This window comes from Rhineura floridana, chromosome 11 (assembly GCF_030035675.1).
Source record: "Rhineura floridana isolate rRhiFlo1 chromosome 11, rRhiFlo1.hap2, whole genome shotgun sequence".
Lineage (NCBI taxonomy): Eukaryota > Metazoa > Chordata > Lepidosauria > Squamata > Rhineuridae > Rhineura > Rhineura floridana.
The window spans coordinates 70170225-70197156 of record NC_084490.1 but is presented as its reverse complement, the minus strand read 5'-3'; the positions used below and the strand labels follow the sequence as shown (position 1 = coordinate 70197156).

General features: G+C 44.0%; 1 protein-coding gene across 4 annotated transcripts in view; it reads left to right on the top strand.

Moving 5' to 3' along the window:
• Positions 1–26932, top strand: part of DDC (dopa decarboxylase) — a 208367-nt gene that overhangs the window by 102502 nt on the left and 78933 nt on the right. For 2 of the 4 annotated variants that reach the window (XM_061589210.1, XM_061589209.1), the window contains exon 6: positions 24520–24663. The exons of the other annotated variants lie outside the window; for them this stretch is intronic. In XM_061589210.1, the coding sequence (XP_061445194.1) occupies positions 24520–24663 (144 nt within the window). The remainder of the gene's footprint in view (positions 1–24519; positions 24664–26932) is intronic. 4 annotated transcript variants of the gene reach the window in all.

The following is a 26932-nucleotide window of genomic DNA, read 5'->3' as shown; positions in this document are numbered from 1 at the left end:
TGAGAATGTTCAGTTTGATCTACCAGCTGCAGTAGGTTCCTTTTAAAAAACACACACCCAGAAGTGCTATTATTTTCACAGCTACAATACAGCTGACATACACCTCTTTGTTTGAGAAATGTTATGCTATTGCACATAAGTTGGGGGGGGGGGAAGGAAAATAACGGCACTGCTTCCATCAATAGAAAAAAAGCCAGCAGAATAGAGGAGAGCAACCAGAAGGTGCTTGTTAGCCCAAAGGAAACAAAATGAATGAAGGGAGGAGATAGTAGGCATGGAGAGGAGAACAACTGGCACCCACCTGAAAACAGTGAAGCAAAGTGCCTACAAGGAGGAGTGCAGGGCAATGGAGACATATTTTTCTCCACTTTTTGTATTATCAGCAAATTGGATTAGTACGGATTTATAGAGAGAAAACTCTGCAATAGCTTCTGTTTGCTAATAACGTCATATGAACTATGCAAATTAAAAGGAGATGTGACTAGCATCAAACACACAATAAATCACCATGTAGATAACCCAAACGTCCCAGTGGACATAAACGATTTTATCCTCAAACTGTTTTGCAAATGTCATAGCAGGCCACTGTTGGTTCTGCTTTCCTCCTTTGTTTTATTGTTGTTATGTGCCTTCAAGTCGATTATGACTTATGGTGACCCTATGAATCAGTGACCTCCAAGAGCATCTGTCATGAGCCACCCTGTTCAGATCTTTCAAGTTCAGGTGTGTGGCTTCCTTTATGGAATCAATCCATCTCTTGTTTGGCCTTCCTCTTTTTCTATTCCCTTCTGTTTTTCGCAGCATTATTATCTTTTCTAGTGAATCATGTCTTCTCATGATGTGTCCAAAGTATGATAACCTCAGTTTCATCATTTTAGCTTCTAGTGATAGTTCTGGTTTAATTTGTTCTGACACCCAATTATTTGTCTGTTTTGCCTAGAATGCCCTCCCTTGTCCTTAACATGGCTGCAACCATATCTGCTCAGAAGTAAGTCCTATTGAGTTCTATGGGGCTTAGTTCCTTAATAAGCATGTTTACAGTTGCTGCCTTCAGGGGCATCTATCTGTGCTCCCATCTAACATCTCTGCAACACTAAGCTTCTTTCTTCCAATAATGGCCTGGCCTGAGGGCACGAAAACCCTTCTTGCCAGAAGCAAGTAAGCTAGATTAAATGTTCCCTAAAGGCATTGAACTGTGACCTGGCAGACCAGGGTTGGAATCCCCACACCGCCATGAAGCTCACTGGGTGACCTTGGGCCAGTCACTGCCTCTCAGACTCAGAGGAAGGCAATAGTAAACCACCTCTGACTGAATACTGCTTACCATGAAGACCCTATCTGGGATCAACTTGAAGGCAGTCCATTTCCATTTTGCATCCATGCTCCCTAAGCTTGTGAGAAGGAATGACCTTGTCACTTCAGATGGACCTGGGAACACCCTATTTTAGGTAAGATTTCTATTTTAATCTCCAGTCAGAGATTGTTGTTGTTGTTATGTGCCTCCAAGTCGATTACGACTTATGGCGACCCTATGAATCAGTGACCTCCAAGAGCATCTGTCATGAACCACCCTGTTCAGATTTTGTAAGTTCAGGTCTGTGGCTTCCTTTATGGAATCAATCCATCTCTTGTTTGGCCTTCCTCTTTTTCTACTCCCTTCTGTTTTTCCCAGCATTATGGTCTTTTTTAGTGAATCATTTCTTCTCATTCTGTGTCCAGAGTATGATAACCTCAGTTTCATCATTTTGGCTTCTAGTGATAGTTCTGGTTTAATCTGTTCTAACACCTAATTATTTGTCTTTTTCGCAGTCCATGGTATGCGCAAAGCTCTTCTCCAACACCACATTTCAAATGAGTTGATTTTTCTCTTATCTGCTTTTTTCACTGTCCAACTTTCACATCCATACATAAAAATCGGAAATACCATGGTCTGGATATTCCTGACTTTAGTGTTCAGTGATACATCTTTGCATTTGAGGACCTTTTCTAGTTCTCTCACAGCTGCCCTCCCCAGTCCTAGCCTTCTTCTGATTTCTTGACTATTGTCTCCATTTTGGTTAAAGACTGTGCCGAGGTATTGATAATCCTTGACAAGTTCAATGTCCTCATCAACCATGCTGTGGTTGGGGGTCGCTGTGGTCGCTGCCTGCTTGCTTGCTGCTGCCATTGGGGGTCGTGTCACTTCAGGGGCTCGCCATTGCGGCTGGTTTCTCAGCTGCCGCTGCTGCTCCCTACCTGCTTGGGCCTTGTGTCGCTGCCGGGTGTGCCGTTGCCGGGGCGCCGCGGCCCTGCGTCATCGTCGTCGTTGCCGCCTGTCTGTGGCCCGGTGCCGTTGTTGCTGTTGCAGATGGGTTGTTCCTTGAGGGCCACCATTGTGACCTGTCTGTTTGTCGCTGTCGCCCTTGCCCTCTGGAGAGTGGGCGTCGCTGCTGTTGTCCCGCCGTTGCGGGCTGCACTGCTGCTTGGACATTGGTCTGTGCGGCTTGCGCTGTCGCCGCCATCGCTGCGTTGTCATAATTGCCGATGCCCACCCATGCCGCCTGGGATACCACCGTTATGAGTCGTGTCATCTGGAATACCATCGCTATGACCCGGAGCAAGCACTTGCTGTTGCGGACTCGTCATCGCAGCTTTACTGCCACTGTTTGTTCGGGTGATCCATCATTATGGCTGGTCACAATTGGATGGCTTGTGGAGTGTGTATGAATGTGTGAATGTGAAATTGGGTTGCAATTTATATTAATTTATATTGATTTAGTTTAAGTTAATTTGATTTATTTTAATTATTACAGCTGTATAGGATACGGAGGTGGGTCTCCGGACTAATTTTGCTAGGGTGGGTGGCCTGTTGACTAGGATAGGGATAGAGGCATGTGCAAGCTGGGGAGCGAGGTGGGGGGCCAAGTTATAGAAAGTTTGGGCGGCAGGCGCTGGAAGGGTGCTGCTGGCAGACCATGCCAGAATAGGGGAACACGGGATAGATGCATTATATCCATCCCATGTTCCGGGTCTGTTCAGAACCAGACGGTAACTGGGGGACGCAAGGTTCCTACCGACCTTCAACTGCTGTTATGTAATGCCAGGTCTGTAACGCAGAAGACCTCACTCATCCATGACATGATCTTGGATGGGCGGGCAGACCTGGCATGCATTACGGAGACTTGGTTGGACGAAGCCTCTGCTCCCATTCTTGAGGCCATGTGTCCACCAGGTTTCCGTTATGCACAGCAGCCGAGGGTGGGAAGGTGGGGAGGGGGCGTGGCAGTCATCTATAGAGAGTCCTTAGTTTTCGCCAGACCTGCTCTTCATAGGACTCAATTCGTTGATTGTATGTACTGGAGGTTGGGCCCGAAGGGCAGTTTAGGGATCCTGCTGGTGTACCGCCCACCCCGCTGCACAGCAGACTCCCTGGCGGAGGTGCTGGAGGTGGTCTCGGCTGTACGGGCATTGTCCCCAGAATTGTTAGTGCTGGGTGACTTTAACGTGCATGCCAAGACCACTCTCACTGGAGCCCCTCGGGATTTCCTGGAAACCATGGCTTCCAGGGAACTGCACCTTAGTAATATTGGGCCCACCCATGTAGCCGGTCATACTCTTGACCTTGTGTTTGTCCAAGAGGAGAGAAGTGGTCTGAAGTTGGGAGTGGTTTATTCCACCCCTGTGTCATGGTCAGATCACTACCTGGTAAACATGAACTTCTCGATACCATGCCCCCTCCGCAGGGGTAAAGGACCTATTAGAATGGTCTGCCCCAGGCGCCTGATGGATCTGGATGGATTCCTGACTGCGCTTGGGGAATTGGAACCTGCTGAAGGTCGCCTGGTCGAAACCCTGGTGAAGGAGTGGAATGAGGGTATCACCAGGGCATTAGACCGAGTGGCTCCGAAATGTCCTCTCCCCCTGAATAGAACTCAGCTGGCGCCATGGTATACACCACGGTTGCGTAGTCTGAGACAGGAGGTGAGACGACTAGAAAGCTGGTGGCGGAAATCCCATTCCGAAGATGTCCGGACACAGGTTAGAGCAGCAGTAGCTGCCTACCAGGTGGCAATAAAGGCAGGAAAGAAGGCTTTCTTTGCTGCCTCTATTGCGTCCGCGTAGTGCTGTCCAGGAGGCTGTTCCAGGTGGTCCGAAGCCTGGTCAGTCCAGTTGCTCAGGAACCCTTGGAACAGTCAAAGGCCTCCTGTGACATATTAGCAAAGCACTTCGCTGATAAAATCGAACACTTACGGAGCTCGATTCTGTGCGCCGTGGATACAGTGGATGAACCAGAGTTGGCCAATTGCATGCCGGTAGGTTGGGATCGGTTTCAGCTTCTCCCTTCTGAGGATGTGGACAAGGTGCTTACAACTGTGAAGCCTACCACTTGTCTAACTGAACCTTGCCCATCGTGGCTCCTTATGAGCTGCAGAGAGAAATTGGGCGAGGGGATCAAAGCGGTGGTAAACGCATCCTTGAAAGAGGGTGTGATGCCATCAGCCTTCAAGGAGGCAATTGTAAAGCCCATCTTGAAGAAGCCCTCCTTGGATCCCCACGTTTTTAATAACTTTCGCCCAATTTTGAATCTACCATTTTTGGGCAAGGTCATTGAGTGAGTGGTGGCCAACCAGTTGTCAGCACACTTGGATGAAACAGATTACTTGGATCCATACCAATCGGGTTTCAGGACTGGTCACGGAACTGAAACAGCCTTGGTCGCTCTGGTAGATGATTTGAGGAGGGCATTAGATAGGGGAGAATTCTCCTTTCTTGTCCTCCTCGATCTCTCAGCGGCTTTTGATACTGTTGACCACAGTATCCTTTTACATCGCCTGGAGGGATTGGGAATTGGAGGTACTGTATTGCAGTGGTTCCATTCCTTCCTCTCCGATAGGTTTCAACAGATAGCATTGGGGGAGGAGGTTACAGACCCTTGGCCTCTCAATTATGGTGTGCCACAGGGTTCTATCCTCTCTCCCATGCTGTTTAACATTTATATGAAGCCGCTGGGGACAATCATTAGGAGGTTTGGGCTGCAGTGTCACCAATATGCAGATGACACTCAGCTCTACCTCTCGTTTAAATCTTCACCAGAGTCGGCTGTGGAGACCTTGTCCAAGTGCCTGGAATCCGTGAGTGGATGGATGGGAAGGAACAAGCTGAAGCTGAACACTGATAAGACCGAGGTGCTGCTTGTGGGGGACAAAAGAAGGCTGGGAGAAGTTGACTTGAAGTTCAATGGGGTGAGTTTACCCCTGAAGGACCAGGTCCGCAGCCTTGGGGTTGTACTTGATTCCAGGCTGTCCATGGAGGCTCAGATTTCGGCAGTGAGCCGGGCAGCCTGGTATCAACTACACCTCATACAAAGGCTGCAACCCTACCTTCCTGTTCATCAGCTCCCACTGGTAGTACATGCCCTGGTCACCTCTCGTTTGGATTACTGTAATGCGCTCTACGTGGGGTTACCCTTGAAAACGGTCCGGAAATTACAACTTATACAAAATGCGGCGGCTCGACTACTTACGAATAGTCGCCGCCGGGATCACATCACACCAGTGTTGTTCGATCTACACTGGCTTCCAGTTGTTTTCCGGGCCCAATTCAAGGTGTTGGTATTAACCTTTAAATCCCTATACGGTCTCGGCCCAGTTTATCTTACGGAGCGCCTTCAACGCCACCAATTATGCCGCCTGACAAGATCAGCCACACAGGGCCTTCTCTCAATCCCGCCGACAAAAACAACTAGATTGGCGGGTACGAGAGAGAGGGCATTCTCAGTGGCGGCCCCCACCCTCTGGAACTCCCTCCCACAAGATCTCCGGCACACCTCTTCCCTAAATACATTTCGTAAAGCTTTAAAGACCTGGCTCTTTCAACAGGCCTTTGGGATTTCCGGGGAGGATTAATTACTGAGATTGAATTGCCTCCTACCCTGTTTTAATACCCTGTTTTAATATCATTGTCTGCTGCTGTATTGTTTTTCTACTGTTTTTATATTGTACCATTGTATTTTATCTTATTGTGTTTTAACTGTATAAATCTTTTGTTGTCATTACTTTAGTCTTTTTGCCCTTGAGCTGTAGTCCTGCTTTTGTGCTTTCCTCTTTAACTTTCATCAACATTCTTTTCAAATCATTACTGGTTTCTCCTAGTAGTATGGTATCGTCTGCATATCTTAAATTATTAATATTTCTCTCTCCAATTTTCACACCTCCTTCATCTTGGTCCAATCCCACTTTCTGCGTACAGATTAAACAAATAGGGTGATAAAATACAACCCTGTCTCACACCCTTTTCTATTGGGAACCAATCGGTTTCTCCATATTCTGTCCTTACAGTAGCCTCTTGTCCAGAGTATAGGGTGCGCATCAGGAAAGTACCATGACCATATTACTTGGGAAAGCTCTGCTGGACAACATAGTGAGAATCCAATGGAAACAGCAAAGTGCTTCTTCAGACCTAAATGAACTTCTTTCATTGCTGCACTTTAGAAATCAGTTAATGCCATTGGCAGCATATCTAGCAAAAAACTAAATAAAGAACCCTAAGACAAAATCTTATAAAATGTAAGAAGGAATGCAACTTAGACTTAATTCACTAATAGGCAAAAAACTCTTGCAGCTTAAGAACATAGCTATAGCCAAGGGATATTTCTATCAAACTTTAAAAAGTAGGGAAATTGGGCAGCTATAGTGAATGTTACCATATTCTTTCAAGCTACACAGGAAGGGGATTGGACTGTGAAAGACCAACCCAAATTGTGTTTGAATTTTTACAAATTTGTTGGGCAGAGAGGTCAAGTCTCCTGCTCCCTGGTGCATTTACTATAGCTGCCCAATTTCCCTGTTGTTTTAAAGTTTGATTGAAATATCTGTTGTCTATTGGCAGGGCTGGTGCTAGGCATGCCAGGGCCCTTAGGCACCAGTCTGCCCTGGGCCCCAGCACCTGCAGGCATGCACGCAGCCAGGCATGTGCCACAGGCGTGCAGCTCCTGCCTATTCCACCTACCTCTCTCCTGCATCCTGCTGCTGCGCACACTGCACACGAAGGGCTGCCATCAACCAAGATGGTGGCGGAGGCTTCTCTAAGGGGCTGATACTATCACCGCCATCTTGGTTGATGGCATGCATGTGCGGTATGCTACGTGCACCCACAACCAAGATGGCAGTAGGTGGATCAGCCCCTTAAAGAAGCCTCTGCCACCATCTTGGTTGCTGGTAGCGCTCTGCGCGCAGTGTATATAGCAGCAACAGACAGGAGAGAGGTAGGTGGAGTGAGTGAACCGGCGGGCAGCCTGGAAGCTCCCTCCCTGCGATCCGTGGCAGGGTCTCTGCCGTGGATCGCGGAAGTGCTACTCCCCCACTCTAACAAGGGCCCCTTCAAGGGCCCCTGTGGACCATGGGGCCCTCGGACAAGGCCTGACCTGGCCACCCTTTGGAGCCGGCCCTGGCTAGCAGTACATTCTTAAACAGCAAGGGTTTTTTGCCTGAGTGAACTTCTTTGCTTTTTTAATCTGGAAGATAAGAAATTGAATCCTGTGCAAGTTTGCTGAGAATGGATCGATCATTTGCATGGTTATTTTCAATGGAATTTATTCTCATGCAATCATGCTTAGGACTGGTAAAACTGACCATGGGGGAGGAGGATAAGGGGGAGGGGGAGGAAAGGAGAATGAGGAGAGCAGGGGAAGGGAGGGGGAGAGGGGGAGGACAGGTTTGATCATTTGCATGGTCACTGAGTTCAGTGGGATTTACACCTACGCAATCATGCTTAGGATATGTGAAATGGACCACAAAGGAGGAGAAGGTGGAGGGGAATGGCTGGAGTGGGGAGGTGGAGTGGGGAGGGGAGAGGAGAGGAAAGGAGGTTTGATCATTTGCATGCATATTGAGTTCAGTGGGATTTACTTCTATACAATCATTCTTAGGACAGGGGAAATTGACCTGGGGGAGGGGCAGATAGGAGGAGGGGAAAGAGGGATGGAGGGAGAAGGGGAAGAGTAGGGGGAGGAAAAGGAGGAGGAAGGCAAGAGGGAGGGGAGGAAAAACAAGGGGAGGATATTGTGTGGGTGGGGACTGGGCAGAGGAAAAGCCCCTTTCTTTTCCAAAAAGAAGACATTGCTAAGAGTATCATTATTTTTCGGGGTTTCCTCCATCTTTTTCTTCTACATCAGACACATAAAATCTCCCACCCAAATTTAAACCAAAACTGTCCCTGGCCACATCCACTCCAGACATTTATTCCATTTTAAGCAGTCATGGCTTTCCCCAAAGAATCCTATTCCCCTCACAGAGCTACATTCACCACAATTCTCTTGGAAGAGGGGCTGACCATTAAACCATTCTGGCCACTGGAGCTTTGTCAGGGAAGTAGGAGTCTTCTAACAACTCTTAGCACCCTTCACAAACTATACTTCCCAGGATTCTTTGGGGGAAGCCATGACTGTTTAAAGTGGAATAAATGTCTGCCATGGGTGTTGCCCACTGATTAGCCAAGCCAAGCAGCTGTTAGTCTAGCTTTTAGAACACTGACAGTTGGTTCTTAGTGAGCATGCCTGCACTATGATAGACTCAAATGTTAATTTTATTTAATTAACAATCAGCCATGCATTTTAAAAACTTTTAAACTGCAGAAGATGGTCAGAGTTTGGGGCAAGGACAGTAATATTATTACACGTACTCTGTAAACTTGGCTGATTTTTAATTAATTTCAACAAATTATGAGACCACTGACAAAAAAGTCCAATAGGGGTCTGGATTCTTTTACTCGTGTTTCAGATTTAAAGCCTGGATTTTCTCTTGAGTGTTTTGTGTATCACCATGAAAACTTAGAGGGTTGTTAAGCAAGCATTTCTGATTTCAGGACTGTAGTTTTGTAAGCTTATGCTTTGAAATGAGCTTATGGGAAGCAGCAGAATACCATGGGGTATTTTTAATTTAACATAGCAGAATGTGAAAAATCCATGCTCTCTCATGGCTGTATGATGAAAGAAACTTTGAAGTAACAGTTGCCTGTTACTGATTGCAATTATCTCTGCTTTCCAAAAGGATAGAATTACCCTTAATAAGTTGTGTAATTCGATCAATACAAATGAATACTAAAATATTTAACTGGTTTATGTGCAACATATGATTTTGTTTCACTGTAATAAATAAAAGATAAAGTGGTTTCAATAAATTTCCCTCTCCTTCCTTGCTCTAGGCTTCTTTTTCAACGTCTGTATTTCTTCCAAGTATTGTTAGGACCCACCATATGCATGAGAAGGGGATGAAATGTGAGAAAGCAGAGAGGTACGGTTTAAGATAGGTGGGCAGGCTGGATTGTTATCTCCTCGGCCCCTGGTGGGCCACATTTTCAAAGTGCAGCACAGGGCTGTTTGAAAGCCCTTTTCTTTTTGCAAAGGGCATTAAAACAGCTATGCACTGGTCCTTTAAACCCTCCCAGCACTGCTCTTGGAAGCAGCTTTGCGTTGCTGCGTCACACCTCTGAAAACCAGAGGTTTACAGGAGTGGCATGAATCTGCTTGCAAAGGACTTTTAAACAGCTGTCTGCTGCTCCTTGAAGCCTCTGATTTTCAAAGCAGCAACACCTGGCTGCTTCCTGCTGTTTGGAAGCCCTTTGCAAGGAGCTTTGTGCTGCTCCTTTAAACCTCCGGTTTTCAGAGATGTACAGGAGTGGTACAAAGCTGCTTCAAAGAGCATCCCTGGGAGGGAGAAGCAGTTTCCATTAAATGCAGCTTCCCCTTCCTTGAGGAAGGTGCACTCCTGCTGCCCATCAGGTGATTGGTGTGTGAGAGTGCACCTTGCTCCAGCAAAATAACAATTGGGATCCCACTTGATGCTCCTGATTGTTGCTTTGGAGCACCGCCCTTACCTGCCCCACATTTAATGTCATGTATGATGGCCAGTGTAGGGTGGGTGGGCATGTCTTCCCCAAAACATCCTGGCGGGCCAAATTCAGCCCATGGGCCAGAGGTTCCTCATTCCTGCTTTAAGATCACAGAAACACTTATGTGAACACTTATGTGAGCAATTAAGCCTTTCTTCTGTTCTTTGGAGCCTTTGAATCCCTGCTGTGCAGTCCCAGCCATACTGCCCTGAGTCAACTGTATAGAATTCCCCACCACCACCATGGATTGCAAATGGCTGATCCTCAGTAAGGATTGACAGGCCTCCATGTCTGCTGAAGGTCAGGGATTTTTTTTTTTGGCTGCACAAGGATTTGCCTTAAGACATTTCTGACCTTTTAAAGAAGCCTGTTGCTGAACTCACAGTTCTTTCTGTGTGACTCAGTAATGGAAAAGGAGAGAGAACAAATCCAACCTAAGGAGAAAGATCAGGTTTAACAAGGTTGCTATAATAAAAAATAGCAGAGTGTTCAGGAATATTATAATGGATCATCCCCTTTCCCTCCAAATGTGGTTGTTCTATGACTGTCTTTCGTGTGGGACTATTATAAGAAGGGCATGTGTGTCTATATGCATATTACTATGTCCAGAGCTATCTCCCAACGGTGAGAATTGTCTAGTTTGGTTGCCTCAGAATAAAGCTCACTGGAGATTGTGGCGTCTTTGTGATATACGGTTTTATTTATACATATCTGACAGATCTTGCTCCCATTTAGATTTCTACCCCACACAAAGTCATAGCTTTGTATTCAGCCCAGAGAGAAAGTCAAGTTTCTGTGTCTTTTCCCAGCCCCATCTGTCCCCGAGTCTCTCCCCTGCCCTATCATCCTCCTATACTCACCAAAGACATTGTCTTTAGATGGGGAGGGGGTTAGCCAGTGGTATGCTGGTAAATGTTTAACAACCAGCTCTCTGGAAAAAATGTATGCATATATATACATACATACGTTTATTATAAATTGTACTGATATAAAGCATAAGTAGCACACAATTTACAAATAATTATAAAATATACAATACTCTTTATTTTTAAAAGGCGGTTATTTTATTTTAAGGAGGTGGAGGGATGAGGCAGTGTAGTGTAGCAATGAGGATGTCTGACTAGGATCTGGGTTGAAATATCCATGGCTAGCCATGAAAGCTCACTTAGTGTCCTTGGGCAAGTCACTTTCTCAGCCAAACCTACCTCACCAGGGTTGTTGTGAGGATAAAATGGAGCAGGAACAGGATATAATACTCATGAAGCCAGTGAAGGGTACACATGGACATCACTGGATGGTCAATATAGGAATCAAATTGATTATATAATTGGAAACAAAAGATGGAGAAGTTCCATACTTTCTGCAAAAACAAGACCAGGAGCAGACTGCGGTACAGATAATGAACTGGTCGTATCAAAAATCAGAGTACAGCTAAAGAAGAACAACAAAGCAATCATAATGCCAAAATACAACTCAAATAACATCCCAGAAGAATATAAAGATCAAATAAGGAACAGATTTGAGGCTCTAAACTTAGTAGACAGTGAACCAGAAGAACTATGGAGTGAAGTCAGAGACATGATCAGGGAAGAATGCAAAAAGACAATGCCTCTAGTTAAAAAGAGAGAAAGACCTCAATAGATGACTGAAGAAACTCTTAAAATGGTTAAAGAGAGAAGGAAAGCAAAAGCAAAAGGAGATAGAAACACAGTCAGAACCCTACATGCAACAATACAACGACTAGTACGTAGGGACAAAGAAAACTATTACAATAGTTATTGTATAGAAATAGAAAAGGACAACAAAAAGGGAAGAACAAGAGCCCTGTTCCAAAAGATTAGAGAAATGAAAGGGAAATTTAAACCACAAGTAGGAATGCTGAATAATCAACAGGAGAACACACTGGCTGACTGAGATGAAATAAAAGGAAGATGGAAGCAATACACTGCAGAACTCTATAAACGAGATGCAAGGATGTTAGATTCATTCACGGAGGAACCATATGATGAAGAACCATATGAGGTAAAAGCTGCTCTTAAAATACTTGGAAGAAACAAATCACCAGGAACAGATGACATACCAATAGAGTTGCTACAAGCTACTGAGACTGAATCTCTCCAAATTTTGACAAAAATTTGTCAAGAAATATGGAAAACTAAACAATGGCCCAAAGACTGGAAGCGTTCAATACATATCCCAATTCCAAAGAAAGGGGATCCCAGAGAATGCAGTAATTATCGAACTATTGCCTTAATATCCCATGCTTACTCAAGATTCTACAACAAAGGCTCTTACCATATATGGAGCAAGAAAAGCCAGACGTCCAAGCTGGATTTAGAATGGGAAGAGGCACCAGAGATCATATCGCAAACGTAAGTTGGATAATGGAACAAAGAAAGGAATTTCAGAAGAAAATCACCCTGTGCTTTATAGACTACAGCAAAGCCTTTAACGGTGTAGATCATGAAAAACTATGGAATGCTTTAAAAGAAATGGGGGTGCCACAACATCTGATTGTCCTGATGTGCAACCTGTACTCTGGACAAGAGGCTACTGTAAGGACAGAATATGGAGAAACCAATTGGTTCCCCATCAGAAAGGGTGTGAGACAGGGGTGTATTTTATCACCCTATTTGTTTAATCTATACGCAGAAAGTGGGATTGGACCAAGATGGTCCAAGGTGTGAAAATTGGAGGGAGAAATATCAATAATTTAAGATATGCAGATGATACCATACTACTAGCAGAAACCAGTAATGATTTGAAACGAATGCTGATGAAAGTTAAAGAGGAAAGCACAAAAGCAGGACTACAGCTGAACGTCAAAAAGACTAAAGTAATGACAACCGAAGATTTATGTAACTTTACAGTTGACAATGAGGACATTGAACTTGTCAAGGATTATCAATACCTTGGCACAGTCATTAACCAAAATGGAGACAATAGTCAAGAAATCAGAAGAAGGCTAGGACTGGGGAGGACAGCTGTGAGAGAACTAGAAAAGGTCCTCAAATGCAAAGATGTATCACTGAACTCTAAAGTCAGGATAATTCAGACCATGGTATTCCCCATCTCTATGTATGGATGTGAAAGTTGGACAGTGAAAACAGTGGATAAGAGAAAAATCAACTCATTTGAAATGTGGTGTTGGAGAAGAGCTTTGCGGATACCATGGACTGCGAAAAAGACAAATAATTAGGTGATAGAACAAATTAACCAGAACTATCACTAGAAGCTAAAATGATGAAACAGGTTATCATACTTTGGACACATAATGAGAAGACATGATTCACTAAAAAAGACCATAATGCTGGGAAAAACAGAAGGGAGTAGAAAAAGAGGAAGGCCAAACAAGAGATGGATTGATTCTATAAAGGAAGCCACAGACCTGAACTTACAAGATCTGACCAGGGTGGTTCATGACAGATGCTATTGGAGGTCGCCGTTTCATAGGGTTGCCATAAGTCATAGTCGACTTGAAGGCACATAACAACAACCTCACATAAAATGCAAACTGTCTGGGGGCAATCTAGGCAAGTACAATTTATAAGCCTATAACCTAGCTGTGGCAAAAGACGCCAGCATAATCAAGTGGTGACATTATAAACTCAGCAACCTCCAGGACCCACACGCCAGCAAGTGCTCTTCCCCTACCCTGTAAAGCCAAGGGTAAGCTTTTCCAAGCTGAAAAGATCTTAGTAAGCCAAATGTCAGCCAACCAGTATTTTATTTGCTGAAACAAAAGGTCACTACAAAAGTGTCCTATGAATACATTTGACCTACATTACCTTTGCCCAGTAGTGTCAGATATGTTTGTTCATTTTTTCATGTTATTTCCAAACTTCCCTTCTCAAAAGGATCCCAGTGTGATGATCAGCAACTAATAAATATTAACCCAGCATATATAAAGCTGTAGACCATAAAATCATATATCTTACACCATATACCTGGGCTAAGCAGAACGCAGAACCCCCCTCTAGAGACAATTTGGACCAACTATTAGGAAGATTGATACTATTACAAAGGTAGTGAACTGGTATTTATTGTTAAATCTCGTCTGCCTTGAAGCAGGAGAAAGAGAATTAGATTCTCTGGCTCAGGTACAGAAACATCTTAGGCCAGTCCTCCTTGGAGATGGAAACTCTGACCACACACTTCCAGTCACTAGCACTGGAGAAGTGCAACCTGGTTAATGATTTTATTACCTTTTTATTTTTTTGCCTTCACAACAACACAGTGCTTAAAAGATTGGGTTTCGTCACTAAGGCTGCAATCCAATAAACATCTACCCAGAAGTAAGCTCCATTGGGTTCAATGGGACTTACTCTCAGGTAAGTATGTATTGGACTGCAGCCTCAGCTGTGACTGCAAAGAGCAAGTACACAAAATAAGCAAAAAAAGTGAACTAGTTTTCTTAAGTTCAGGGGAGGGAGAGCACTGAGGCGAAGCGCGACCCACGAAAGGTGGGGGACCTGCTGGATGCAACTTATGACAAGGGAAGTTTTTAAAAAACTACTGGTGTAAAACGCAAGGTGTAAAACAACCACACTTGGCGCCCCTTGTAAGGGAGCAATAAGCGAGAGCGCAGCACCCTCTCCCAGCATGGGGGGGGCTGTGTCGGCAGGGCTGTATTATCCATTAGGCTTTGTAGGCTGAAGCCTAGGGGCCCGGAGCTCTTGGGGGCCCGTGCAAGAGCTTCTGAACCATCCGCCATCCCCCTGCTTCACTTACCTTTTTCTCTGCTGTTTTTTGCAGTTTGCCAACAATCAAGATGGCGGCCAAGGTTTTCCTAAAAGGGGCTGAAGCCTCTGCCACCATCTTGGTTGATGGCACGCATGCATGCTACATGCGCACATTGCTGCCATCAACCAAGATGGCGGCAGAGGCTTCAGCCCCTTAGGGAAACCTCGGCCGCTATCTTGACTGATGGTAAACCTGCGCATGCAGTGTGCGCAGCAGCAAAAACAGCGGAAAGGTAGGTGAAGTGGATGGGATGGGACGGGACGGCGGGTGGCTCAGAAGCTCCTGTCCTGCAATCCTTCCTGCGGCTGTTTCCATGGATCTACCTAAGAGGAGAAGGGCCCCCCAAACACGAATCAGCCTAGGGGCCCTCCTCAGCTTAATCCGACTCTGTGTGTCGGCGGGCATTCTCAGGGCGGGGGCAGTGGGTGAGCGACATAATAAACAGGCAAATTCAGGTCAAGACATTACAGCTACAGGACGAAGAGAGAGAGAGAGACAGAGAGAGGCGGTGCCAGCCCCGAAAGGGCCCGCCGTCTCAGGCGGCTATGCACCGTGTACTCAGGCGGCTATGCACACTTGGCTGCGGAAGTTCTGCTTGTGGATGGTCACCTTGTCTGCGTCCATCCTTTCATAGCCACCTTGGAGCCTCCTCTGGCAATGCTTCCAAGGCGACTGGCAGGGGAACATGGCCGGGGTGGGCGGCGGCGGCAGCGCTCGATGCTCCCAACCCCTGACATGAGGGGAAATAGGGGGCGGGGAGGCAGGAGAGGCCCGGATGCAATGCACCGCTAACGACAACAGCAGCAAACGGCGGCCGAAGCCGCCTCCCCGCTTCCCCCCGTTACCAGTTGTCTACCGGGCCCAATTCAAGGTGTTGGTGTTGACCTTTAAAACCCTATACGGTTTTGGTCCAGTATATCTGAAGGAACGCCTCCAGAATCACCGATTGTGCCACCTGACGAGATCAGCCTCGCAAGACCTTCTCTCGGTCCCACCGGTGAGAACAGCTAGGCTGGTGCGGACCAGAGAGAGGGCATTCTCTGTTGTGGCCCCCACCCTCTGGAATTCCCTCCCTTTTGATCTCAGACATGCTCCCTCCTTATCCAGCTATCGCCGAGCCTTGAAGACCTGGCTGTTCAGGCAGGCCTACAAGATTGGGACAGATTAATTTATGTTATAATTGAATTAACAGATGGTTTCTTTAGCTTAAAATTTGATTATGTTGATGTATATGTATTGCTTTTATTCTGTTGTTCATCGCCTAGAGTGTCCCTAACCCGGACAGACAGGCGGCTGAAAAATAAAATTTATTATTATTATTATTATTATTATTATTATTATTATTATTATTATTATTATCATTCTCTCTCTGTGGGTCTGTCACACCATCCTGCGGCTGAGGGGGCAGATCCAAGAGACTGCCCAATCTCTCTCTCTCTCTCTCTCTCTCTCTCTCTCTCTCTGAGCGTACCTCAGTTAGAGTGATGCTGCTCCTGCACAAATGCCAACAGGCAGGATCCGTCCTCATGAGAAGAGATTTAATTTTTAATGATGGCTGTGTTTAACAGCTGGCTCCCCAAATTCCCAAAAATTTAACAATTGGCTCTCACGAGCCGGTACGAGCTGGCTCCAGCACACCACTGGGGTTAGCCCACCTACTAGAAGCATCTCCAACTAGTAGTTTCTGTGACAAACTTCCAGGGATCCCCAGGCCCTCAGTCACATTTCATGTACACACAGGCTTCCTCAATTCTTTGCTGCCACCAATTCACATGCAATACTTTAAAAACCCTCCTAATAGCATGTGTGGAAGGTTCCAGGCATGAGATGGACACCACCACTGAGAGACAGGATGAATCGTAAACTATGTCTGTTGGTTTATTAGAGGGATGCTCTTTACAAAAGGGAATACTGATACTTATTTTGAGACTTTACAGATACTTGCTGATGGGTTCTAACGACTCCAGACACAGTTGCTCTCACCAGCCTCTTAAGTACATCTCCCCTTGGGCCAATTTCCCTAAACCTCTCCAGCCCAGCCAATTACTCCCACAACCCAGTCCAGCTACTGGGGCCAATCTGCCTCTGTACCCCAAAGCTCCTCTGGTTGCACTCCAGGTTGTTTGGACAGTTTAGCCACCATTACAACCCCCCATTCATGTCACTTTCATCTGGGAACACCTTTCTTCAGGACAGCCTCTCAGTAACCAGCTCCCTTCTGATTTCATCACACAACTATGACACCCTGGGTACTGATTCTCAGAGCTTGGAAATGTTACTTTTTTGAACTACAACTCCCATCATCCCAATCCTGTGGCCATGCTAGCTGGGGCTGATGGGAGCTGTAGTTCAAAAAAGTAACTTTTCCAAGCTCTGCTGATTCTTTCCTCAGTTCTTCCCTCAGCTACTCACTCATCAACCAATTCTCCCTCTCATCTCAACTCCCCACTCCAACTTAGGGTTGCCAGGTCTCTGGTTTTCACCTGAGATTCTGTTTTTTTGGGGGTACTTTCGGGTCTCCAGGTGAGTCACCCCAATCTGAAGGCTCTCAGCTTTCATTTTATAAAAAGAATTAAGCTCTTAGGTGGTCTGGTTCAAGAGATATACACCAAAAATGTTAGCTGCATCCACACAATTTCTGTCAAATGAGCTAACAGACAGATGTCTGAATAACAGACAGATGTCTGTTTTTAGCCAGTAAGTGAAGTCATTGACGACGGATTTGTTGACCCCTAGGCAAATAGCTAGAACCCATCTCAAGGCCTGAAAACAGCTGCCTTTTCCTGCTTATCTGCACATCACAAGTTGAATAAGTTTATAGCTTTCAGCAGAAAGAAGAGGGCCTTTTTTCTGTGTGCATATACTGCACAATAATCAAGCAGGAGCTCTAAGAACAGATCACAGCAGGATCTTGATAGGCATTAGGGTTGCCAGGTCAGAAGCATCCCAAAACCTGAGATTTGAGGGGCGGGCCCGAGTGATGTCACAGGGTGGGCCCGAGTGATGTCACGGGGCGGGCCCCAGTGATGTCACAGGGTGGGCCCCAGTGATGTCATTAAGCATGATACATTAAGCATCAAGCACAGTTGCTTGGAGCATACAATTAAAAAAATCTGATTGGAAATTAAGATAGAAATCTTAGCTAAAAGATGGAGCCTGGGTAGGGAACATTTAATCTAGCCTACTTGTTTTCAGCAAGAACGGTTAAGTGCCTTCAGGCCAGGGCAGTCACCAGAAGGCCACTGCAGGGAGCCTAGTGTGGTGGAGATGTTAGATGGGAGCTTTGGAGAGTAAAGATGGATGGTCCTGAAGGCTGCAATTCTAAACACACTTACTAAGGGATTAAGCCCCATAGAACTCAACAGGACTGACTTCTAAGTAGATATAGTTTGGATTGTGCTGTTGGTAAACCTTGACTAGGGTTCTTCTGCAAAGACATCCATATCCAAGCAGGGTTGGCAACCCCCTGCCTGGAATACCCTGCTCTTATCTTTTAACGTGGCTGCTCCAAACGTTTTTACAGATTTGACCCTTTACTTCAGAAAGAGGTCTGAGAAATGAGTAAGAGTAAGACGTATCTTTTAAAATTGTTCTTTTCAATTCACTCTTGAATGAACATCATACCTAGGGCAGATCCACACAATCCATTTAAAGCACATTCAACACCCATTTGAAGCACATGAATCCCACCACAGAACCATGGGAACTGCAGTTTGTTAAGAGTGGTGAGATCTATAACTGTGAGGGGGAAATGACACTTCCCAGAATTCTTTAGGGGAAATCATGCACTTTAAATGAGAGTTGGATGTGCTTTACACATATTGTGTGAATCCACTTAATAAATATTGCCTGCATGTAAATTGTTGTAATGAATTTTTCAAAATGGAAATGAGCTATAAACTGTAGTGGGTGACCATGGGCTACTCACCATCTCTCAGCCTATCTGCCCCTCAGGATGAGAACAATGGAGAACCATGACTACCCCAAGGCATACTTAAAATGTAAAGGAAGTATTGTACAAGCATAGTGTGAAATTAGATACTTATAGGGACTCAGCATGACAAAACTGGGCAGAAGTAACGAGTGGGGTACCACAGGGCTCGGTCCTGGGCCCAGTGCTCTTCAACATTTTTATTGACTTGGATGAGGAGGTACAGAGCATGCTTATCAAATTTGCAGATGATACAAAATTGGGGGGCATAGCTAATACCGTGGAAGACAGAAAGAAAATTCAAAGGGACCTTGATAGGATGGAGCATTGGGCTGAAAACAACAGAATGAAATTCAACAGGGATAAATGCAAAGTTCTACACTTAGGAAAAAGAAACCAAATGCACAGTTATAAGATGGGGGATACTTGGCTCAGCAGTACGACATGTGAGAAGTATCTTGGAATTGTTGTTGATCACAAGCTGAATATGAGCCAACAGTGTGATGTGGCTGCAAAAAAGGCAAATGCTATATTAGGCTGCATTAACAGAAATATAGTTTCAAAATCATGTGAAGTATTAGTTCCCCTCTATTCAGCACTGGTTAGGCCTCAACTTGAGTACTGGATCCAGTTCTGGTCTCTGCACTTCAAGAAGGATGCAGACAAACTGGAACAGGTTCAGAGGAGGGCAACAAGGATGATCAGGGGACTGGAAACCAAGCCCTATGAGGAGAGACTGAAAGAACTGGGCATGTTTAGGCTGGAGAAGAGAAGACTGAGGGGAGATATGATAGCACTCTTCAAGTACTTGAAAGGTTGCCACACAGAGGAGGGCCAGGATCACTTCTCGATTGTCCCAGAGTGCGGGACATAGAATAATGGGCTCAAGTTGCAGAAAGCCAGATTTCGACTGGACATCAGAAAAAGCTTCCTAACTGTTAGAGCCATACGACAATGGAACCAATTACTAGAGAGGTAGTGGGCTCTCCAACACTGGAGGCATTCAAGAGGCAGCTGGACAGCCATCTGTCGGGAATGCTTTGATTTGGATTCCTGCATTGAGCAGGGGGTTGGACTTGATGGCCTTATAGGCCCCTTCCAACTCTACTATTCTATGATTCTATGAAAATATTTATATAAGCATGACTATCAAATATGTTTATTATTTATACAACCTGTAAAGATATTTATAGTGCAATCCTATGTTTGTTTACTCAGAAGCAAGTCCCAATGTATTCAATATGGGGCTTACTCAACCAGGGAAAACTGTACCCTGAAGTGATAAGTAAGTTGTTCTTTTAACAAGTCTTTTAAGTTGAGACCTTATCCCAGTCTGAGTCTGTGTTGGAATTGCTTTTTGATATGTTTTTAAACCTTTTCTTAAAAAAAAAAGTTTTTAAAGCTTTTAAAAATGTTTTTAAAGATGTTTTGTTTTAATAAAATAATAATAAAATAAAATTTTAGTTGTGAGTCGCCTATCTGGCCGAATTAACGGTCACTCTAGGCGACGTACATTTACATATTAAAATACAATAAAAACCAATGAAAACCAAAACAGTAATTAAAGTACCAGTATTAAAAGCAACCTACCCCAGAGATCCCATAGGCCTGCCTGAACAGCCAGGTCTTCAAGGCCCGGCGGAAACCCATCAGGGAAGGGGCATGGCGAAGGTCAAAAGGAAGGGAATTCCAGAGGGTGGGGGCCACAGTCGAAAATGCCCTCTCTCTGGTCCGCACCAGCCTCTCTATCTTAACTGGTGGGACCGAGAGAAGGTCTTGTGTGGCTGATCTCGTCAGGCGGCATAATTGGTGCTGCTGGAGGCGCTCCTTCAGATAAACTGGGCCGAAACCATTATAGGGCTTTGAAGGTCAACACCGACACCTTGAATTGGGCCCGGTAAGCAACTGGTAGCCAGTGTAGATCTACTAACACCGGAGTGATATGATCACGGCGACGGCTGTTCTTAATCAAACGTGCCGCCGCATTCTGTATCAGTTGTAATTTCCGGACCATTTTCAGGGGTAACCCCACGTAGAATGCATTACAGTAGTCTAAGCAGGAGAAGACCAGGGCATGTATCACCCGTGGGAACAGATGGGCAGGAAGGTAGGGTTGCAGTCTCCTTATCAGATGTAATTGATACCAAACTGCCCGGCTCACTGCCGAAACCTGAGCCTCCATGGACAGCTGGGAGTCAAGAATGACCCCGAGGCTGTGGACCTGGTCTTTTAGGGGCAATTTTACCCCATTGAACACCAGGTCTATATCCCCCAACCTGCCCCTGTCTCCCATGAGCAACACCTCGGTCTTGTCGGGATTTAGTTTCAGCCTATTCCTTCCCATCCATTCACTTACGGATTCCAGGCATTGGAAATGGTGTCCACTGCCACCTCTGGTGAGGAGTTAAATGAGAGATAGAACTGAGTGTCATCCGCATATTGGTGGCACCGCAGCCCAAATCTCCTGATGATGGCCCCCAGCGGCTTTACATAGATGTTGAATAGCATGGGGGAGAGGATAGAGCCCTGTGGCACTCCACAATTGAGAGGCCAAGGGTCTGAAACCTCATCCCCCAATGCCACCCGTTGGTGCCTGTCTGAGAGATAGGAACGGAGCCACCGTAAAACAGTGCCCCCTATTCCTAATCCCTCCAGGCGATCTAAAAGGATACCATGGTCAACGGTATCGAAAGCCGCTGAGAGATCCAGGAGGACGAGGAAGGTGAATTCTCCCTTGTCCAACGCCCGCCTCATATCATTTAATATATTTTAAAGTCTGTTTTTATTATTTTTAAAGTGTTTTTAGTGCTTTTGTTTGCCGCCCTGGGCTCCCACTGGGAGGAAGGGCAGGATATAAACCAAATAATAAATAAATAAAAATAAATAAATAAACTTCATTCATTTTTTTTAAAAAAATCAGTATGTTTCCTACATAATAAAAACTGTGATAAACTCTGCCTAATTTCTTTAAAAATAGGGTTGGAGGGAGAGAGAAAGATTTACAACACAAACACAAGTCTGTGCTATATTTACTCAAAAGTCCCATTAATTTACAGCACAATCCTAACCATGTCTACTCAAAAGTAAGTCCTAATGGCGTTCAATGGGGTTTACTCCAGGTACATGGGATTAGAATTGCTTTACTCCCAGAAAAGCAGATATTGGATTAAATAGTTTCATATTTCATACCCCAGGGTCTGACTCTTGGACAGAAGAGAAAAAACAATGTTAAGCCATATTACTTACACAAACTGCAAAAATCTTAAAGCCACCATTTTCTGACATTGAAATTAAGCCTAGGCATGCCTGGATCAACAACTCACAACCCTGGCTTCATTGGCTACAATCCTGAAAGGGCGGGGTTACAGCCAGAGCTTTGAAAAGTTACTTTTTAAAACTACAATGCCCATCAGCCCGAGCCTGGATTGGGCTGATGGGAGTTGTAGCTAGAGCAAGGAATTGTTCTAAAGATCTGTAAAAAACAGTCGGGCAGGGGCGGTTGACATTTTGGTGTATATCTCGGGAACCAGACCACCTAGAAACTTTTTTTTTTGATTGAAGCTGAAAGTCTGGAGATTAAGGGGTGCTAGCCAGAAATCTGGAGGGCCCCCCAAAAAACCAGAGACTCCGGCCGAAAACCAGAGATTAAACAACATGGGGGCAATTCTGGCCAGAGGTGAGAAAAGCAAGGGCGGGGCCGGAGTTTCCGGCCATTTGCCGGAGACCTGGCATCGCTAGTAAGCATGCACAGTAAAGAATTTCAGTTACAATTATAATAATAAAAGTGTACATGCACATTTTTTTAATTACTTGCAAAAATAGTATATTACACATTTGATCTTTCAAATATTTTTTGAACAGAAATCTTTTAAAAGTGTACATGCATCTTATGATGCCATTATAATATGTTAGACTCCTCTTAATTAGAAAAGTATAACAAGTTTAAATTTCCTGGGCTGCTGAAGATGGCAGTTTGTCTAATTCATAGTCTGTTTTGAAAATCTTTCCAATATGGAGCATTAATCCTATACTCACTTTTCTGGGAGTAAGCCTGCAAAGCTAATCCCACATATCTGGGAATAAACCCCATTGAATTGCTTTTCCGGCAGGCCTTTGGAATGGGTTAAGTTTTACTGTTGGGTTCTTAAATTTTAATTTTTTAATGTTCATTGTATTTTATCTTGTACATCGCCCAGAGTGGCTGGTCAACCAGCCAGATGGGCAACTAATAAATATAATATAATAATAATAATAATAATAATAATAATAGGATTTACTTTTGAGTAGACACGGTTAGGATTGTGCTGTAAATGGGGAAGTGCTGTAGTAGGGATGTGATGAGAAAATGAATCTTGAAAATTACCCATGAAACATCTGATAGGTTTTTTCATTTTAAAAAAAGTGATATCTAAAATGACTTGTTTGCAATATTAAATGTTGGTGTTGAACCACCTTCAGGATCTTACAAAATTCAGAATGCTGCAAGGTTTCACAGAATCTCTAATTTGTAGGTTTTGAGCAAAGTCTTCAAGGAATGTAACAGAATTGTTGTCAATGGATACATTTTTCACATTTATTAGTCCAGATAAATTTAATTCAAGATCATTAAAGGTAAATTAGAAACCCTACCTTATAGTATAATATTCACTGGAAGGAAGGAACCCTAGAACGTCAGGCAACAGGATTTGTGATCTTTGTTTATCATGCTAAGAAATTTCACCGAAAGGTAAACCTTGATCTGATATTAAAGCAGGTATGTCACTTCAAGATAACAGTTTGTTTAATTTCATGCACTCAAAGTGCATCACATGCATTTTCTTGGCAAACTTTACAACAGATTTGCAAGGTAGCTAAGCCAGTACTTTTATCTCCATGTTGCAGATGGGAGATTGAGACTAGTATTTATTTGCATACACACATTGCTGGATCACCCTCTTTCTGTGAGCCAGCTAACATATTCATGTACATCACTTGATTAGCACTTGATAACACATAGCTGAAACTGTGAATTGTCTTTATTGCTTTTATCATATTTGTTTTGTGGTGGCTCTTTCTCATCAGTAAGTCTTCACTGGAGATTGCAGTCATTGAGTGACATGCATGGCTGTACAGGACGTTTGCTATATCCTGCATTTTGATTTTATTGCATTCCTGCCTCTGTAAAATGTTGCAGAAAATTGTTTGTGTTGTTGTGCACACCCCAATTTCTGAGCTGTGTGAGATTTCCAGGGGTTTCTGTGCTTACACAGGGTTTGGCTTCCTTGGAACGAAAGTCATTGGAGACTGTGGTATATTTATGGTATATGGTTTATTTACACATATATACAACCTATGTGTAAGACAGAGGAGTTCACAACATTAGCAGCCAAACAGATCTTGCTTCCCCATCGAGTTTACAGGGAGGCACCTGAAAGTTACAGCTTGAGATTCAGAAATAGAGAGCAGGCAAGCCTCTCTCTCTATTTTCAGTTCTCAGCTGCACCTCAAGATGAACACTAACCCAGACCATTTCCTGGTGCAGCTAGGTGAGGAGGGGAGGTGGGCCTCTCTCCTGAAAGAGTTCCCATAGCAATGTGATCTCTTTGTATGACATATACTGAGATTGGTCCATCCAGCAAACAAAGAGATTGACCAGACAGAGTTATTAACTTGTCAAAGGAACTTGTTTGACCAGTGGAGTAGACTTCTCTGCTACTCTTTTACAGGCACAGGATTATAGGCTGGGAGGAGACTCAAAGACATCATCCAAACCAACCTCCAGTCCTATAATACTATGTCTGCTTTTGCATGAACAAGTGATTTTAGATGAACACTTTTACTATTTTTGTATTATTTTTATGGGCATTTTGTTATGTAATTGTGTATTTTATTTTTCTTGCAATTCATTTTGCGATGCTGTTGTGTAAAGTGATAAATTCAATAAACTAAACTTTGTGTGTAACTGTTTTTAGGATACAGTTTGTCCCATTTAATTGCAGGCTCATTCATCAGTTGAAAAGGATGGCTTGATTGCTGGAGTTAAAATTAAGCAGATCGCCACAGATGACACATTTGCTGTATGTGGGTCAGCCCTAAGGGAAGTAATAGACAAAGATAAAGCTGCTGGTCTGATTCCATTCTTTGTAAGTACTGATATCTCAGTTTTGGTTTATCGTTCTAATGCCCAATTAATAAGAAGACAACTAGGGTTGACAAACTTTGAACTGGCCTGCTGCTCTGTCCCATCTGCACTATACAAATACAGTCATGGTTTCCCCCAAAGAATCATGGGAGTTCCCTGGGAACAGGGGTTGATTGTTAAACCACTCTGAGAACTGTAGGTCTGTGAGGGGAATAGGGATATCCTAACAACTCTCAGCACCCTTAACAAACTACACTTCCCAGGAGTCTTTGGGTAAGGCCATGACTGCTTTAAATGTATAGTGCAGATCCGGGGCCATTATTGCCATGCTTTGAAAACCTTTACCTGCTAATTTCTGCAGCTTTTAATTCTTCTTGGCATCATGTTTTTAACACACTGTTTTATGATTTGTATTATATTTTATACTCTGTGTACATCACTCTCATATTATTTGAACATAGAGTGGTTTATCAATCTGGATAAATAAATAAACAGTTTCTAGGCAGAAAGCAATGGAGCAGTTCAAAAGTTCAGCCAACTCTATTTCTTTTCATATTTGCCTTATTTTTATAGATGACAACAAAGGAAGGTATATAGGAAAATATAAATATTGTCTTTTTTCCTATTGTACTATCTTCTTTCCTAAAATCAGATTAAATTCTCACATTATGAAAAGGAAGCAAGGTCAGTAAAACTGATTCACAAAATTACACATATTATAACAAGAAGCAGCTGGATAACTTGTGCAACCTTTGCCAAACCCAACAAAAAACCGAACATTAGCTTTTGTCAGGGCTTTCCTGTTTGTCATTGATATAATAGTCAGTGGCAATTGGCAAAATCTTGCGCTTCCAGCAAAATTAGTTTGCATTAGTTTTAGGTTTTCCCAAGTTTTTAAAATGAAGATGTTACATTAAATGTTTAATATCTCTATGAGCTGGTTGCTACTGTATGTCTTACAGAACGCATACATTTTCTTTTAAAGATTTCAGGGTGCTTTGTTAAAGGAAGTAGTTTAGCAGTTCAGTATACTATGTATGCCTGCTCAGAACCTCTTCACAAATATACATTGTGCAGCTTTTCTTTTGCCAATATTCCCCCCACTTTTAATTTCTAAATTTAAAACCCCCATTTGGAAATCAAAACTTTCATTAAGAGTTTCATTGGCAAAGTCTGCCTGAGGACAAAATTACATAAGATACAATTTATGCAATTAACAATTGTGTGAATGGCTTCTTTAAAATAAATTGCAGGCATGGGTGGGTGGGGGCTGATCAGGACTACAACGTTGGCATAAGGGCAGGGAACTTAAACCTTTGCTCCCCACTGAAGTTCCAATCTGGATCAGCCCATCACATCTGCTATTTGCATTATTTGTGTGTGTGTGTGTGTGTGTGAATGTGAATCTTCCACTTGCTCGAGTAGAAGCTTTTCACCCACTCCAAATAGCAGGCATGATGCCCTTGATTTGGCTTAAGACCACAGCACAGATGAAAGACCCCTACTACCCTGCATGATGTTCTCAGTCTGCATGAGGCCTCCCACAAATGCAATCTACTTTTGGCCCTAAAACGTACAGGTTGATGTGTTCCTACTGCTGGTAAAAGAAATAGAAGATAAGGTGACTTTGAATGTGTCCAAACTAGGGCATTACTACATATGTGAGATGCTGTTATGGATGGCATAGAATTTTATGCATTCCAGATGCATGTTCCAGTCCTCGCACTTGCACACATATCAGGACTGGATTGAACAGCTGACACCCGGGTAGAATTTTCTTTCCCTAATGGCCCATCGATTAGCCATCTCTCTGTAAGGAAACTTGAAAAGCCTAGCAAGTGCTGGTGGTATACGAGGGGGACAGGGAAGCTTGACATCCAGGAATGAGGTGTATATTTACTGAAAAGTATGTCCTGCAGAGTTCAGAAGGGCTTTCTCCCTAGTAAACATACTCAGCATAATATTCTTAATAGTTGAAATGTTGTGCACTATTTCTGAACAATGCACTTAATGTGGGAGCATGACAGTAATTATGACAGGGGGCTCATGAGTGTCCAAAAGAACATGGTCTGCTAAAACCAGAGCCAGCAGAAGTGAATGGTGCTCACTGACATTCCAATGGAGAAGACTACCCTTCTAGCCACCCACCGACTCTGCAATCACTGTCTCCCCAAGTTGGCAGTTAATAATTGTTTTGAATTGAACATGGTTGATTTGATTTAAATCACTTATCTGAACAACTCAATTTAATCATTTAAATCACAGTTTAA